Here is a 17884-nt window from a genome sequence, read left to right as displayed (position 1 = left end):
GGGGCCGACACTTCCTCTCTGCTGCGACCGCCGTGGGGCTGAGAAGTATTGTATTAGGTGTAGAGGGCAGATCTAAGTATTGCAGTGTGCATGCAATGGGGGTCTTTGACCTTTCCTCGCGTCTGCATATTACAGTACTTTGATCTGCCCTCATCAGGGTAGATCAAAGTGCGCCTGCGCATGACCGCAATGCCGGCCTGTGTGGATGACGTAGGACGCGTCATCCACATAGGCTGAGAAGATGAAAGAGTGCAGTCGCAGCACGGAGAAGGCACCGGATATGTGAGCAGAGATGCCCATCAGACAGCCCCTTAGAGTATTATAAAGGTGTTTTTTAGGTTATACAGAGCAGCCTGGGCTCTTCTATACAGCACTCTAGAGTGCTGAATATAAGATCCTAATGGTGGTGGCTGCAGCTTATATGGTACAATCTGGTGACAGGTTCCATTTAAGACTGACATGGACATTGCCAGTCTTAAAGGGAACCTGTCACCACTTTTTTGGCGTTTAAGCTGCGACCACCACCATTAGGATCTTATATTCAGCATTCTAACATGCTGTATATAAGAGCCCAGGCCGCTGTGAGAACATAAAAACACATAATTACCTAACAGTCGCGCGGTTGGCCATATGGGCGTCTCCGTTCTCCGGCGCCTCTTTTGGCCATCTTCGTCCTCCTTCTGAAGCCTGTGTGTATAACGCGTCTACGTCATACACATACGCCGGTCCTGCACAGGCGCACTACAATACTTTGATCTGCCCTGCTCAGACCCTGAATGCCGGTGAGTGTGTATGACGTCGGACGCGTCATTCATTGCGGCTTCAGAAGATGGCGGACGAAGATCACCGAAAGAGGCGGCGCCGCCACCGCACAACGGAGACACCCATACAGCCAACCGCACGACTGTTAGGTAAGTATTATAAAGTGTTTATGTTCTCACAGAGGCCTGGGATCTTATATACAGCATGTTAGAATGCTGTATATAAGAGCCCGGTGGTGGTGGCCGCAGCTTATAGCCAAAAAGTGGTGACAGGTTCCCTCTAATGGAATCGAGGCAGCATGTATCAGGTAATGTCTTGATTTCAGCCAAACATTTCACTCTGAAACACTGCAGCATTTCAAAAGCAGGTTAGTTGCGTGTGAGTGTAGAGGCCTAACACTCTAAAGCTGCGGGGGGGTGGAGTTGCCAGGGACCCCCATGTCCGATCAGTCTCCTGTGCAGCTTCTAAGCTATGACTTTCTCTGAAATGTCGCAGCAATTCAGTTAAACATACATGGCTGAAATCTTGCAGCCAGTAATTGATACAAGCTGACTGTAGATCCGGAAGAGAACATGAACCTACAGTAGGGTTAAACTGAGGTATTCAATGGGAAATGAAGGGAATTTTGTTACTTACCGTAAATTCCTTTTCTTCTAGCTCTTATTGGGAGACCCAGACGATTGGGTGTATAGCACTGCCTCCGGAGGCCACACAAAGCAATTACACTAAAAAGTGTAAGGCCCCTCCCCTTCTGGCTATACACCCCCAGTGGGATCACTGGCTCACCAGTTTTAGTGCAAAAGCAAGAAGGAGGAAAGCCAATAACTGGTTTAAACAAATTCACTCCGAGAAACATCGGAGAACTGAAAACCGTTCAACATGAACAACATGTGTACCCGCAAACAAACCAAAAATCCCGAAGGACAACAGGGCGGGTGCTGGGTCTCCCAATAAGAGCTAGAAGAAAAGGAATTTACGGTAAGTAACAAAATTCCCTTCTTCTTCGGCGCTCTATTGGGAGACCCAGACGATTGGGACGTCCAAAAGCTGTCCCTGGGTGGGTAAAGAAATACCTCATGTTAGAGCTGCAAGACAGCCCTCCCCTACGGGGAGGCAACTGCCGCCTGCAGGACTTTTCTACCTAGGCTGGCGTCCGCCGAAGCATAGGTATGCACCTGATAATGTTTGGTGAAAGTGTGCAGACTCGACCAGGTAGCTGCCTGGCACACCTGTTGAGCCGTAGCCTGGTGTCGCAATGCCCAGGACGCACCCACGGCTCTGGTAGAATGGGCCTTTAGCCCTGACGGAACCTGAAGCCCCGCAGAACGGTAGGCTTCAAGAATTGGTTCTTTGATCCATCGAGCCAGGGTGGCCTTAGAAGCCTGCGACCCCTTGCGCTTACCAGCGACAAGGACAAAGAGTGCATCCGAACGGCGCAGAGGCGCTGTGCGGGAAATGTAGATTCTGAGTGCTCTCACCAGATCTAACAAATGTAAATCCTTCTCATACCGATGAACTGCATGAGGACAAAACGAAGGCAAAGAGATATCCTGATTAAGATGAAAAGAGGATACCACCTTCGGGAGAAACTCCTGAATGGGGCGCAGCACTACCTTGTCCTGGTGGAAGACCAGGAAGGGAGCCTTGGATGACAGCGCTGCCAGCTCAGACACTCTCCGAAGAGATGTGATCGCTACCAGAAAAGCCACTTTCTGTGATAGCCTAGAAAGTGAAACCTCCCTCAGAGGCTCGAAGGGCGGCTTCTGGAGGGCAACTAGTACCCTGTTCAGATCCCATGGATCTAACGGTCGCTTGTACGGGGGTACGATATGACAAACCCCCTGCAGGAACGTGCGCACCTTGGAAAGTCGAGCTAGACGCTTCTGAAAAAAGACAGATAGCGCCGAGACTTGCCCTTTAAGGGAGCCGAGCGACAAACCTTTTTCTAACCCAGATTGGAGGAAAGAAAGAAGGATAGGTAATGCAAATGGCCAGGGAGACACTCCCTGAGCAGAGCACCAGGATAAGAATATCCTCCACGTTCTGTGGTAGATCTTAGCAGACGTGGGCTTCCTAGCCTGTCTCATGGTGGCAACGACCCCTTGGGATAAGCCTGAAGACTCTAGGATCCAGGACTCAATGGCCACGCAGTCAGGTTGAGGGCCGCAGAATTCCGATGGAAAAACGGCCCTTGGGACAGTAAGTCTGGTCGGTCTGGCAGCGCCCACGGTTGGCCGACCGTGAGATGCCACAGATCCGGATACCACGCCCTCCTCGGCCAGTCTGGAGCGACGAGTATGACGCGGCTGCAGTCGGATCTGATCTTGCGTAGCACTCTGGGCAAGAGTGCCAGAGGTGGAAACACATAAGGGAGCCGGAACTGCGACCAATCTTGCACTAGGGCGTCTGCTGCTAGAGCTCTTTGATCGCGAGACCGTGCCATGAAGGTTGGGACCTTGTTGTTGTGCCGAGACGCCATTAGATCGACGTCCGGCCTTCCCCATCGGCGACAGATTTCCTGAAACACGTCCGGGTGAAGGGACCATTCCCCTGCGTCCATGCCCTGGCGACTGAGGAAGTCTGCTTCCCAGTTTTCTACGCCGGGGATGTGAACTGCGGATATGGTGGAGGCCGTGGCTTCCACCCACATCATAATGCGCCGGACTTCCTGGAAGGCTTGCCGACTGCGAGTCCCGCCCTGGTGATTGATGTATGCCACCGCTGTGGAGTTGTCCGATTGAATTCGGATCTGCTTCCCTTCCAGCCACTGCTGGAAGGCTAGCAGGGCAAGAAACACCGCTCTGATTTCCAGAACATTGATCTGAAGGCTGGACTCCTGCTGAGTCCACGTACCCTGAGCCCTGTGGTGAAGAAACACTGCTCCCCACCCTGACAGACTCGCGTCTGTCGTGACCACCGCCCAGGACGGTGGTAGGAAGGATCTTCCCTGTGATAATGAGGTGGGAAGAAGCCACCACTGCAGAGAGTCCTTGGCCGTCTGGGAAAGGAAGACTTTCCTGTCCAGGGATTTTGACTTCCCGTCCCATTGGCGGAGAATGTCCCATTGAAGTGGACGCAGATGAAACTGCGCAAACGGAACCGCCTCCATTGCCGCCACCATCTTCCCGAGGAAGTGCATGAGGCGTCTTAAGGAGTGCGACTGACTCTGAAGGAGAGCCTGCACCCCCGTCTGTAGTGACCTCTGCTTGCTCAGCGGAAGCTTCACTATCGCTGAGAGAGTATGAAACTCCATGCCAAGATACGTTAGTGATTGGGTCGGTGACAGATTTGACTTTGGGAAGTTGATGATCCACCCGAACGCCTGGAGAGTCTCCAGTGCAAAATTCAGGCTGAGTTGGCATGCCTCCTGAGAGGGTGCCTTGACCAATAGATCGTCCAAGTAAGGGATCACAGAGTGTCCGTGAGAGTGCAAGACTGCTACCACTGCTGCCATGATCTTGGTGAACACCCGGGGGGCTGTCGCCAGACCAAATGGCAGAGCCACGAACTGAAGATGTTCGTCTCCTATCACGAAGCGCAGAAAGCGTTGGTGCTCCGTAGCAATCGGCACGTGAAGATAAGCATCTTTGATGTCTATTGACGCTAGGAAATCTCCTTGGGACATTGAGGCAATGACTGAGCGGAGGGATTCCATCCGGAACCGCCTGGCGTTCACATGCTTGTTGAGCAGTTTTAGGTCCAGAACGGGACGGAAGGAGCCGTCCTTTTTTGGAACCACAAAGAGGTTGGAGTAAAATCCTCGGCCCCGTTCCAGAGGGGGGACAGGGATCACGACTCCTTCTGCTCTTAGAGAGTCCACCGCCTGCAGCAGGGCATCTGCTCGGTTGGGGTGTGGGGAGGTTCTGAAGAACCGAAGTGGAGGCCGAGAACTGAACTCGATTCTGTACCCGCGAGACAAAATGTCTGTTACCCACCGGTCCTTGACCTGTGACAGCCAAATGTCGCAAAAGCGGGAGAGCCTGCCACCGACCGAGGATGCGGAGGGAGGAGGCCGAAAGTCATGAGGTAGCCGCCTTGGAAGCGGTTCCTCCATTTGCTTTCCTGGGGCGTGAGTGAGCCCGCCAGGAATCTGAGCTCCCTTGTCCTTTCTGAGTCCCTTTGGACGAGGAGAATTGGGGCTTGCCCGAGCCTCGAAAGGACCGAAACCTCGACTGCCACTTTTTCTGTTGAGGTTTACTTGCTCTGGGCTGTGGCAAGGAAGAGTCCTTACCCTTGGACTGTTTTATGATTTCAGCCAATGGCTCACCAAACAGTCTGTCTCTAGATAATGGCAAGCTGGTTAAGCATTTTTTGGAACCAGCATCTGCTTTCCAGTCCTTTAACCATAAGGCTCTGCGCAAAACCACAGAATTGGCGGCCGCCATAGAGGTACGGCTCGTAGACTCTAGGACAGCATTGATAGCATAGGTCGCAAACGCAGACATTTGCGAAGTTAGGGACGCCACCTGTGGTACTGCTGGATGCATGATAGCATCCACCTGTGCTAAACCCGCTGAAATAGCCTGTAGTGCCCACACGGCCGCGAATGCTGGAGCAAACGACGCGCCGATAGCTTCATAGACAGATTTCAACCAAAGGTCCATCTGTCTGTCATTGGCATCTTTAAGTGAAGCGCCATCTTCTACTGCGACTATGGATCTAGCCGCCAGCTTGGAAATTGGGGGATCCACCTTTGGGCACTGGGTCCAGCGTTTGGCCACTTCAGGGGGAAAAGGATAACGGGTATCCTTAGAACGTTTAGAGAAACGCTTGTCTGGATGAGCGTCGTGCTTTTGGATTGATTCTCTGAAGTCAGAGTGGTCCAAAAAAGCACTTAATTTACGCTTGGGATACAGGAAATGGAACTTCTCCTGCTGTGCAGCTGCCTCCTCTGCAGAAGGGGCTGGGGGAGAAATATCCAACAGCCTATTAATTGCCGATATAAGGTCATTAACCATGGCGTCACCATCAGGGGCATCCAGATTGAGAGGGGCCTCAGGATTAGACTCCTGATCACCGTCCTCAGTCTCATCACAGAGAGACTCTTCTCGCTGAGACCCTGAGCAGTGTGATGACGTCGAGGGTCTTTCCCAGCGAGCACGCTTAGGCTGCCTGGGACTGTCATCTGAGTCAGAGACTTCAGCCTGTGATGCTTGAGACCCCCTTGAAGTACGGATTAGTTCCAACTGAGGGGGACCAGTGAGCATAGCCACAGCAGTGTCCATAGTCTGAGGAACTGGCCTGGCCTGCAAGGTCTCCAGGATCCTTGTCATAGCCTCAGACATTTTATCAGCAAACACTGCAAAGTCTGTCCCCGTCACCGGGGCAGGGTTCACAGGCGTCTCTGCCTGGGCTACCACCACAATAGGCTCTGGCTGGCGAAGTGCCACTGGGACTGAACATTGCACACAATGTGAATCATTGGAGCCTGCTGGTAGATTAGCCCCACATGCAGTACAAACAGTGTACACAGCCCGTGCCTTGGCAGCCTTGCGTTTTGCGGATGACATGTTGCTGCGTCCTCAGAGCAGTACAGAGTGTCCAGCCAGAAGCGACCTTACAGTGCACTATATAAATATATATATATATATATATATATATATATATATATATATATATATATATATATATATATATATATATATATATATATATATATATATATATATATATATATATATATAGTACCAATAAAGAAGTACACTAATATATCACTGAGGCACTAGTGGGGCCTGCACTACTGTGCAGCTTACCACCCGCTTAGGAGCGGTGTGTGGTCGCCAGAAATCCCTCTAGTCTGGGTCTCCCAGAGCCTGCTGCCTCCTTCCAGCCAGATCGCATGTGTAATGGCTGCCGGCGTCCTTGTGGAGAGGGGGGGCGGGCCCTGGGCGTACACCGACGAAGAGCGGGAAGTCTGCTTCCCCTTGTGCCTAGTGAGAGGGCTGGAGCATGTAAATAAGGCTCCAGCCCTCGGCGCAGCCATTGAGCAGCGTCTCTCCCCTACCCTGATTGACAGGGTGGGGGCGGGAACGAAGCGGCGCTAGGCCGCAGAAGCCGGGGGCTAAAGTTAAAAACGCCGCCGCCGTACAAGCGCGGTCGGCGCCAAGCCCCCGGCGCACTACAAGTCGCAGCTGCGCCGCCGCTCCAGGAGCGGTCGGCGCAGTAGTTCCCAACACACAATCGTCACTCAGCAAAGCTGCAGTGACCTAACCCCCAGCGTACAGCGCCACTGTCCCCGGCGCACTATAACGCTCAGCAAGCCCTGAGAGTGTCCGTGCCTGCCGGGGACACAGAGTACCTGAAGTTGCAGGGCCATGTCCCTGAACGGCACTCCCGCTCCCAATCCAGCAGGTTCTATGGGTCTGTGGATGGAGCCCGGCCCCAGGGCTTGGGGGCCGGCAGGATCCCACTTCCACAGAGCCCCTCAGGGGGATGTGGAAGGAAAACAGCATGTGGGCTCCAGCCTCCGTACCAGCAATAGGTACCTCAACCTTACAAGCACCATCACGGGTGAGAAGGGAGCATGCTGGGGGCCCTATATGGGCCCTCTTTTCTTCCATCCGATTGTAGTCAGCAGTAGCTGCTGGCTCTAACAGTGGAGCTATGCGTGGATGTCTGACCTCCTTCGCACAAAGCAGAAAACTGGGGAGCCAGTGATCCCACTGGGGGTGTATAGCCAGAAGGGGAGGGGCCTTACACTTTTTAGTGTAATTGCTTTGTGTGGCCTCCGGAGGCAGTGCTATACACCCAATCGTCTGGGTCTCCCAATAGAGCGCCGAAGAAAACAGCATGCTGCACGTAGGGTACCAGGAATGATGAGAGCCCTTTGGCTTTCACCGTGCAGAGGTGCTACCATCCTCTTGTTGTGAAAATTAAACCTGTGGAGGACGTCACAGGAAACCCTAAAGCATTGCCAGCATGAAACAATGGAGGTATGACTACAAACACTGCTTTTGCGTATTCCACACATACCAAAACTGACTGTGTGCTCAACAACTTCCTAGATGAGGTGGATGACAAATGTGTCCTTCTGGCACCCACACGGCTGCCATCTGTGCTGTACATTTATATCACAACTACAGTGGGTACAGAAAGTATTCAGACCCCTTTACATTTTTCACTGTTTCATTGCAGCCATTTGGTAAATTAAAAAAACAGTTCATTTTTTCTCATTAATGTACACTCCGCGCCCCATCTTAACAGAAAAAAAAACCCAGAAATATAGACAGTTTTGCAAATTTATTAAAGAAAACCTGAAATATGACATGGTCATAAGTATTCAGACCCTTTGCTCAGTGTTGAGTAGAAGAACCTTTTGAGCTAGTACAGCCATGAGTTTTCTTGGGAATGATGCAACAAGTTTTTCACACCTGGATTTCGGGATCCTCTCCAGCTTCGTCAGGTTGGATGGTGAACGTTGGTGGACAGCCATTTTCAGGTCTCTCCAGAGATGCTCAGTTGGGTTTAGGTCAGGGCTCTGGCTGGGCCAGTCAAGAATGGTCACAGAGTTGTTCTGAAGCCACTCCTTTGTTATTTTAGCTGTGTGCTTAGGGTCATTGTCTTGTTGGAAGGTGAGCCTGTGGCCATGTCTTTGGTCCAGAGCACTCTTAGAGGTTTTCTTTCAGGATATCTCTGTACTTGGCCGCATTCATCGTTCCTTCAATTGCAACCAGTTGTCCTGTCCCTGTAGCTGAAAAACACCCCCATAGCATGATGCTGCTACCATGTTTCAAAGTTGGGCTTGTGATTATTGGGCAGGTGATTAGCAGTGCCTGGTTTTCTCCACACATACCGCTTAGAAGTATCGTCATCTCATCAGACCAGAGAATCTTATTTCACAGTCTGGGAGTCCTTCATGTATTTTTTTTTGCAAACTGTATGCGGGCTTTCATATGTCTGAAGGCCCCGTTACACGCAACGACATCGCTAACGAGATGTCGCTGGGGTCACGGAATTCGTGACGCACATCCGGCCTTGATAGCGACGTCGTTGTGTGTGACACGAGCGACCGCCAACGATCCCAAATACTCACCAAATCGTTGATTGTTGACACGTCGATCATTTTCAAAATATCGTTGCTCGTTCTGGACGCGGGTTGTTCGTCGTTCCTGAGGCAGCACACATCGCTACGTGTGAAACCCCAGGAACGACTAACAACAGCGTTCCTACGTCCTCCGGCAACGAGGTGGGAGTGACGTTCATTCGGCTGCTCTCCGCCCCGCAGCGATTTGCCCGTGACGCACAAACGACGGGGGCGGGTACGATCGCTAGCAATGTCGCAGCGTGTAAAGCGGCCTTTACTCTCAGGAGAGGCTTCCGTCGGGCCACTCTGCCATAATGGCCCAACTGGTGGAGGGCTGCAGTAATAGGAGAAAGTTCCATAAAGTCAACTATCTCCCTACTGCGTCTCTGGAGCTCAGCCACAGCGATCTTGGGGTTTTTCTTTACTTCTCTCACCAAGGCTCTTCTCCTACGACTGCTTAGTTTGGCCAGGTCTAGGAAGAGTTCTGGTGGTCCCAAACTTCCATTTAAGGATTATGGAGGCCAGTGTGCTCTTAGGAACCTTGAGTACTGCAGAAATTTTTGTAACCTTGACCAGATCTGTGCCTTGCCATAATTCTGTCTCTGAGCGCCTTGGGCAGTTCCTTTGACCTCAAGGTTCTCATTTGGTCACACATGCTCTGTGAGGTCTTATATAGACAGGTGTGTGCCTTTCCAAAACAAGTCCTATCAGTTTAATTAAACACAGCTGGACTCCAATGAAGGAGTAGACCCATCTGAAGGAGGATCACAAGGAAATGGACAGCATGTGACTTAAATATGAGTGTCTGAGCAAAGGGTCTGAATACTTATGACCATGTGATAATTCAGTTTTTCTTGTTTAAATTTAAACAAAGAGTGAAAAATTTAAAAGGGGTCTTAAATACTTTCCGTACCCACTGTACATAACGACACAATCAGAGCCTGAGATACAATTGTAAATCACTGGGCCTGACTGCCCACACCAAACGCCATGACAGCATGGATGTCTATAGAGCTGAAAACGTAGGCAGAGCTCAGACTGGCTGCAGTAGATTACATACATTAGGCCCGTTCTATCAAAACCCGACAATCACTAGAACATATGGTAATGGATCATAGCGGGATATCATTCATATGTAGAATTACTGACTCAAGCCTATAGTGGGCAGCTGGCATGAAGTGTACAAACAGGGCAAATGAGGCCTATTCAGCAGGTACTTGGGCAATGGGCGAGGCCTGAATGGAGGAGCCATATGTGCAAGGATGGTGAGGCTCAGTCAGTTGGTTTGCATCAGGGCAATAAGGCCTGGTTGATGGGAGCACCCATGTCGGGGTGGTTCGCCCAGGTTGGCAGAAGCATGTGTAGGGCTGTAAATGTCAGGGCAGCTAGGAGGACTGATTGGTAGGAGCAGCTGTAGGTAGGTATGTCTCAGGGAGATGAGGTACGGTTGGCAGGGGTATGTATAGGGCAGTATATGTCAGGGCGATGAGGCCCGGTTGGCAGGAGTAGGTGGGTACATGTCGGAGGGGGGAGGGGGGGGGCTGGGGGGGAGGCTTGGTTGGCAAGGGCATATGTAGGGAGGTGTATGTCAGGGCGGTGAGGCCTGGTTGGTGGGGGCATGTGTAGGGTGGTGATCCAAGTTGGAGGGGGCATATTTAGGGTAGTATTTGCTGCCTGATTTGCAGAAACTGGTGTAGAGCGGTATATGACATGGTGGTGATGCTTGGTTCGCGGGGGGCATGTGTAAGGCGGTATATGCAGGGCGAAGGTTTGGTTGGAAGGGGCACGTGTAGGGCGGTATATGGCAGGACAGTGAGGCCCGATTGGCAGGAGCAGATTTAGGTCAGCAAATGGCAGGGTGGAGAGGCCTGGTGAGCAGGTGTAGGGCAATATGTGGCAGGGCGCTAAGGCCCAATTGGCAGGAGCATGTGTAGGTTGGCATATGGCAGGGAAGTAAGGAGTAGGTGTAGGGCGGTATACGGCAAGACAGTGAGGCACGGCTGGTAGTTGCAGGTGTAGGGCAGTATATGGCAGGGCGGTGAGGCCTGGTTGGCAGTGGTAGGGCAGTATATGGCAGGGCGGTGAGGCCTGGTTGGCAGGGGTAGGGCAGTATATGGCAGGGCGGTGAGGCCTGGTTGGCAGGGGTAGGGCAGTATATGGCAGGGCGGTGAGGCCTGGTTGGCAGGGGTAGGGCAGTATATGGCAGGGCGGTGAGGCCTGGTTGGCAGGGGTAGGGCAGTATATGGCAGGGCGGTGAGGCCTGGTTGGCAGGGGTAGGGCAGTATATGGCAGGGCGGTGAGGCCTGGTTGGCAGGGGTAGGGCAGTATATGGCAGGGCGGTGAGGCCTGGTTGGCAGGGGTAGGGCAGTATATGGCAGGGCGGTGAGGCCTGGTTGGCAGGGGTAGGGCAGTATATGGCAGGGCGGTGAGGCCTGGTTGGCAGGAGCAGGGCAGTATATGGCAGGGCAGTGAGGCCTGGTTGGCAGGAGCAGGGCAGTATATGGCAGGGCAGTGAGGCCTGGTTGGCAGGAGCAGGGCAGTATATGGCAGGGCAGTGAGGCCTGGTTGGCAAGAGCAGGGCAGTATATGGCAGGGCAGTAAGGCCTGGTTGGCAGGTGTAGGGAAGTGAGGCCTGGTTGGCAGGAGCAGGGCAGTATATGGCAGGGCGGTGAGGCCTGGTTGGCAGGAGCAGGGCAGTATATGGCAGGGCAGTGAGGCCTGGTTGGCAGGAGCAGGGCAGTATATGGCAAGGCAGTGAGGCCTGGTTGGCAGGTGCAGGGCAGTATATGGCAGGGCGGTGAGGCCTGGTTGGCAGGAGCAGGGCAGTATATGGCAGGGCAGTGAGGCCTGGTTGGCAGGTGCAGGGCAGTATATGGCAGGGCAGTGAGGCCTGGTTGGCAGGTGCAGGGCAGTATATGGCAGGGCAGTGAGGCCTGGTTGGCAGGTGCAGGGCAGTATATGGCATGGCGGTGAGGCCTGGTTGGCAGGTGCAGGGCAGTATATGGCAGGGCGGTGAGGCCTGGTTGGCAGGTGCAGGGCAGTATATGGCAGGGCGGTGAGGCCTGGTTGGCAGGTGCAGGGCAGTATATGGCAGGGCGGTGAGGCCTGGTTGGCAGGTGCAGGGCAGTATATGGCAGGGCGGTGAGGCCTGGTTGGCAGGTGCAGTGCAGTATATGGCAGGGCAGTGAGGCCTGGTTGGCAGGAGCAGGGCAGTATATGGCAGGGCAGTGAGGCCTGGTTGGCAGGGGAAGCTCAGTATATGGCAGGGCAGTGAGGCCTGGTTGGCAGGTGTAGGGCAGTGAGGCCTGGTTGGCAGGAGCAGGGCAGTATATGGCAGGGCAGTGAGGCCTGGTTGGCAGGGGTAGGGCAGTATATGGCAGGGCGGTGAGGCCTGGTTGGCAGGGGTAGGGCAGTATATGGCAGGGCGGTGAGGCCTGGTTGGCAGGAGCAGGGCAGGGCAGTGAGGCCTGGTTGGCAGTGGTAGGGCAGTATATGGCAGGGCGGTGAGGCCTGGTTGGCAGGATCAGGGCAGTATATGGCAGGGCAGTGAGGCCTGGTTGGCAGGAGCAGGGCAGTATATGGCAGGGCAGTGAGGCCTGGTTGGCAGGAGCAGGGCAGTATATGGCAGGGCAGTGAGGCCTGGTTGGCAGGTGCAGGGCAGTATATGGCAGGGCGGTGAGGCCTGGTTGGCAGGTGCAGGGCAGTATATGGCAGGGCGGTGAGGCCTGGTTGGCAGGTGCAGGGCAGTATATGGCAGGGCGGTGAGGCCTGGTTGGCAGGTGCAGGGCAGTATATGGCAGGGCGGTGAGGCCTGGTTGGCAGGTGCAGTGCAGTATATGGCAGGGCAGTGAGGCCTGGTTGGCAGGAGCAGGGCAGTATATGGCAGGGCAGTGAGGCCTGGTTGGCAGGGGAAGCTCAGTATATGGCAGGGCAGTGAGGCCTGGTTGGCAGGTGTAGGGCAGTGAGGCCTGGTTGGCAGGAGCAGGGCAGTATATGGCAGGGCAGTGAGGCCTGGTTGGCAGGGGTAGGGCAGTATATGGCAGGGCGGTGAGGCCTGGTTGGCAGGGGTAGGGCAGTATATGGCAGGGCGGTGAGGCCTGGTTGGCAGGAGCAGGGCAGGGCAGTGAGGCCTGGTTGGCAGTGGTAGGGCAGTATATGGCAGGGCGGTGAGGCCTGGTTGGCAGGATCAGGGCAGTATATGGCAGGGCAGTGAGGCCTGGTTGGCAGGAGCAGGGCAGTATATGGCAGGGCAGTGAGGCCTGGTTGGCAGGAGCAGGGCAGTATATGGCAGGGCAGTGAGGCCTGGTTGGCAGGTGCAGGGCAGTATATGGCAGGGCGGTGAGGCCTGGTTGGCAGGTGCAGGGCAGTATATGGCAGGGCGGTGAGGCCTGGTTGGCAGGTGCAGGGCAGTATATGGCAGGGCGGTGAGGCCTGGTTGGCAGGTGCAGAGCAGTATATGGCAGGGCGGTGAGGCCTGGTTGGCAGGTGCAGTGCAGTATATGGCAGGGCAGTGAGGCCTGGTTGGCAGGAGCAGGGCAGTATATGGCAGGGCAGTGAGGCCTGGTTGGCAGGGGAAGCTCAGTATATGGCAGGGCAGTGAGGCCTGGTTGGCAGGTGTAGGGCAGTGAGGCCTGGTTGGCAGGAGCAGGGCAGTATATGGCAGGGCAGTGAGGCCTGGTTGGCAGGGGTAGGGCAGTATATGGCAGGGCGGTGAGGCCTGGTTGGCAGGGGTAGGGCAGTATATGGCAGGGCGGTGAGGCCTGGTTGGCAGGAGCAGGGCAGGGCAGTGAGGCCTGGTTGGCAGTGGTAGGGCAGTATATGGCAGGGCGGTGAGGCCTGGTTGGCAGGATCAGGGCAGTATATGGCAGGGCAGTGAGGCCTGGTTGGCAGGAGCAGGGCAGTATATGGCAGGGCAGTGAGGCCTGGTTGGCAGGAGCAGGGCAGTATATGGCAGGGCAGTGAGGCCTGGTTGGCAGGTGCAGGGCAGTATATGGCAGGGCGGTGAGGCCTGGTTGGCAGGTGCAGGGCAGTATATGGCAGGGCGGTGAGGCCTGGTTGGCAGGTGCAGGGCAGTATATGGCAGGGCGGTGAGGCCTGGTTGGCAGGTGCAGGGCAGTATATGGCAGGGCGGTGAGGCCTGGTTGGCAGGTGCAGTGCAGTATATGGCAGGGCAGTGAGGCCTGGTTGGCAGGAGCAGGGCAGTATATGGCAGGGCAGTGAGGCCTGGTTGGCAGGGGAAGCTCAGTATATGGCAGGGCAGTGAGGCCTGGTTGGCAGGTGTAGGGCAGTGAGGCCTGGTTGGCAGGAGCAGGGCAGTATATGGCAGGGCAGTGAGGCCTGGTTGGCAGGGGTAGGGCAGTATATGGCAGGGCGGTGAGGCCTGGTTGGCAGGGGTAGGGCAGTATATGGCAGGGCGGTGAGGCCTGGTTGGCAGGAGCAGGGCAGGGCAGTGAGGCCTGGTTGGCAGTGGTAGGGCAGTATATGGCAGGGCGGTGAGGCCTGGTTGGCAGGATCAGGGCAGTATATGGCAGGGCAGTGAGGCCTGGTTGGCAGGAGCAGGGCAGTATATGGCAGGGCAGTGAGGCCTGGTTGGCAGGAGCAGGGCAGTATATGGCAGGGCAGTGAGGCCTGGTTGGCAGGTGCAGGGCAGTATATGGCAGGGCGGTGAGGCCTGGTTGGCAGGTGCAGGGCAGTATATGGCAGGGCGGTGAGGCCTGGTTGGCAGGTGCAGGGCAGTATATGGCAGGGCGGTGAGGCCTGGTTGGCAGGTGCAGGGCAGTATATGGCAGGGCGGTGAGGCCTGGTTGGCAGGTGCAGTGCAGTATATGGCAGGGCAGTGAGGCCTGGTTGGCAGGAGCAGGGCAGTATATGGCAGGGCAGTGAGGCCTGGTTGGCAGGGGAAGCTCAGTATATGGCAGGGCAGTGAGGCCTGGTTGGCAGGTGTAGGGCAGTGAGGCCTGGTTGGCAGGAGCAGGGCAGTATATGGCAGGGCAGTGAGGCCTGGTTGGCAGGGGTAGGGCAGTATATGGCAGGGCGGTGAGGCCTGGTTGGCAGGGGTAGGGCAGTATATGGCAGGGCGGTGAGGCCTGGTTGGCAGGAGCAGGGCAGGGCAGTGAGGCCTGGTTGGCAGTGGTAGGGCAGTATATGGCAGGGCAGTGAGGCCTGGTTGGCAGGAGCAGGGCAGTATATGGCAGGGCAGTGAGGCCTGGTTGGCAGGAGCAGGGCAGTATATGGCAGGGCAGTGAGGCCTGGTTGGCAGGGCAGTATATGGCAGGGCAGTGAGGCCTGGTTGGCAGGGCAGTATATGGCAGGGCAGTGAGGCCTGGTTGGCAGGGCAGTATATGGCAGGGCAGTGAGGCCTGGTTGGCAGGGCAGTATATGGCAGGGCAGTGAGGCCTGGTTGGCAGGGCAGTATATGGCAGGGCAGTGAGGCCTGGTTGGCAGGTGTAGGGCAGTGAGGCCTGGTTGGCAGGTGTAGGGCAGTGAGGCCTGGTTGGCAGGTGTAGGGCAGTGAGGCCTGGTTGGCAGGTGTAGGGCAGTGAGGCCTGGTTGGCAGGAGCAGGGCAGTATATGGCAGGGCAGTGAGGCCTGGTTGGCAGGAGCAGGGCAGCATATGGCAGGGCAGTGAGGCCTGGTTGGCAGGGGTAGGGCAGTATATGGCAGGGCACACATCGGGGCAGGAGGAGCAGGGCACTATGCCAGGCACCAGCACTCACATCCGCCGCTGCCGCTCGTACTCCATCTTCTTCTCCTCCTCCTCCCGCTTCTGCTTCTCGTCCAGGCTGCTCCTCTTGCTAACCGTGCGCCCGAAGATATCGATGCGGTCAGGCGGAGTTCTCTCCCGCTCCCTGCGAGCCGCCGTGTTGGAGCGGGACCTGGACCTGGACTCGCGCCTCCGGTTCCTCTTGCTCTCCCGGGACTTGGAGCGCTTCCTCACACGCTCCTTCTCCCGGGAGCGGCTGCGCTTCTTGTTGTGCTTGCCGCTCTTGGCATGCTTAGAACGGGATGAGCTTCGACTACGTGACCGCCCCATATCTCCGCACACCGGCTGCTCGGCCGCAGGGCGATTATGCAACCAGAGGCCTGGGAACCACAGCAATGGCCGAGGACAAGATGGCGGCGGCTACAACCCTGCGCCACTCTACAGGCGACAACGTACGGGCGCTTAGGAGGTCACATGATCGTTCTGGAAGGGGAGGGGCTAACAACTAGTGTGGCTGGGATGAGAAGAGAAGCGGAAGAGGAAGCTGCGGCGGCCGAGGAGCTCATAGTGCGCGCCGGCTCCTGCGTGCTATGCACTGCAGTTTGCTATGCAGTGTGCTGGGCCCCGAGTGCTTGGCTTCCATGGCGTCCGTGCAGTGTGCTGGGCCCCGAGTGCTCGGCTTCCATGGCGTCCGTGCAGTGTTGGCAGTTGATTATAAAAGCCTCGAAAGGTTTTGTGCCATTATAGGAGCAGAGCAACATGAGGAAATGTCGTATCCGTCATAGAATGGCTGGGGCAGACGGACATTGGCTAGGGGGCTGCACTGTGAGGGAAGGACAGGGCTGTGCTGCTTCAGTGAAGTGTGGGACACTGGGATGGAGGCTTCTATCAGGCCACGTCCACATCTTTTTCTGAGTATCTTTCTGTGGTCAGAAAATGCAGCTTCTGACCCAAAAAACGCATGACGTTTTGCCCTGAGACCCTCCCATCACTAATCTGTAAGTGACATAAACACAAATACCCAAAGAATCCTTTATTTGAATAAAAGACTAAAAAAAAGCATCTTCTTTCACCAGTTTATTAACCCCAAAAACACCCCTACAGGGCTGACGTAAGCCACACGAGGTCCCACGATGCTTCCAGCACTGCTACATCTAAATTCACACCGAGCGGCCATAAAGCATGACTGGTCGCTGTGAGGTTCAAGCAGAGACTGAGTGCGGTCACAGGTGGAGGACTGCAGCTGAGGCCACAACTAGCCTGAGTGATGTCACCGTTTATCCCAGCGGCTCACTCAGTCTCTGCTTGAACCTCAGAGCGGGCAGTCATGCTCTATGGCTCTCACTGTGAGCTTCAGGTGTAGCAGTGCTGGAAACGTTGTGGGACCTTGTGTGAATTACGTTGGACCTGCAGGGGTGTTTTGGGGGTTAATAAAGTGGTGAAACATGGTGTTTTTTCTTTTATTCCAAATAAAGGATTATTTTGCTGTTTGTGTTTATTTACTTTCACTTTCAGATTAGTGATGGGGGTTTAATAGACCCTCCCCATTACTAATCTAGAGCTTAGTGGCTGTTGTGGGCTGCTGTTAACTCCTTATTGCCCCCGATTGCCACCGCACCAGGGCAATCTGGAAGAGCTGGGTAAAGTGCCGGGACTGTCACATGTAATGGATGCGGCAATTCTGGGCGGCTGCTAGCTAATATTTTTAGGCTGGGGGCACCCAAAAACCATGGGTATCCACAGCCTGAGAATACCAGCCCCCAGCTGTCGGGCTTTATCTGTGCTATCATAATATGGGGGGTTCCTACGCCAATTTTTTAAATGTCTATATTTTACTTTACGATACAGACCCACCCACCGGTGTCTGTGTTTTGAAGTGTCAGACATGCTCTCACTCAGGGTGGGGGCGCATCTGACTGCAACCAATCACGCTGGTAGGCAGGGAAAGCAGTGCATATTCAATGAAGGTAATGAGCTGCTGGGAAGTTAATGTGAATGAACAACAGCGGGAACAGTGTGAGAGCCCTCCCGGTGAATCGGTAAGTATGAAGCACTTTCTCCTACCCCTTTGCGCTGGATTCTGGTGCCCATAGACTTTATATGGGGACCGGAATCTGGCGAGATACCAGGGATCAATCTTCCGCCAACCCGAGGCAGCTGGGGGTTGATCTACGAGTCCTCCGAACCTCAGGGACAAAACGCAAAAAGCGTTAGCATGGTACATCTTGGCTGCATCTTCAAAAACGCAGCCAAAAAAGTTGCACTGTGCAGACAGCAAAATAGAAATCTCAGACTTTTCTGGGGGATGCATTTGGGTGCATCTTTTGTGACCACAAACTTCACAAAAATGCACCAAAAACACAGTAAAAGATGCAGCATGCGCATATAGCCTTAGT

General features: G+C 54.9%; 1 protein-coding gene across 1 annotated transcript in view; it reads right to left on the bottom strand.

Moving 5' to 3' along the window:
- Positions 1-15967, bottom strand: part of ARGLU1 (arginine and glutamate rich 1) — a 31391-nt gene extending 15424 nt beyond the window's left edge. Inside the window, exon 1 of the mRNA XM_075336681.1 lies at positions 15502-15967. Coding sequence (XP_075192796.1) covers positions 15502-15818 — 317 coding nt within the window. The 5' untranslated portion in view covers positions 15819-15967. The remainder of the gene's footprint in view (positions 1-15501) is intronic.
- Positions 15968-17884: the final 1917 nt, after the last annotated feature.

The sequence above is a fragment of the Anomaloglossus baeobatrachus genome, chromosome 2, assembly GCF_048569485.1.
Source record: "Anomaloglossus baeobatrachus isolate aAnoBae1 chromosome 2, aAnoBae1.hap1, whole genome shotgun sequence".
Lineage (NCBI taxonomy): Eukaryota > Metazoa > Chordata > Amphibia > Anura > Aromobatidae > Anomaloglossus > Anomaloglossus baeobatrachus.
This window is presented reverse-complemented; position numbering and strand designations above follow the sequence as displayed.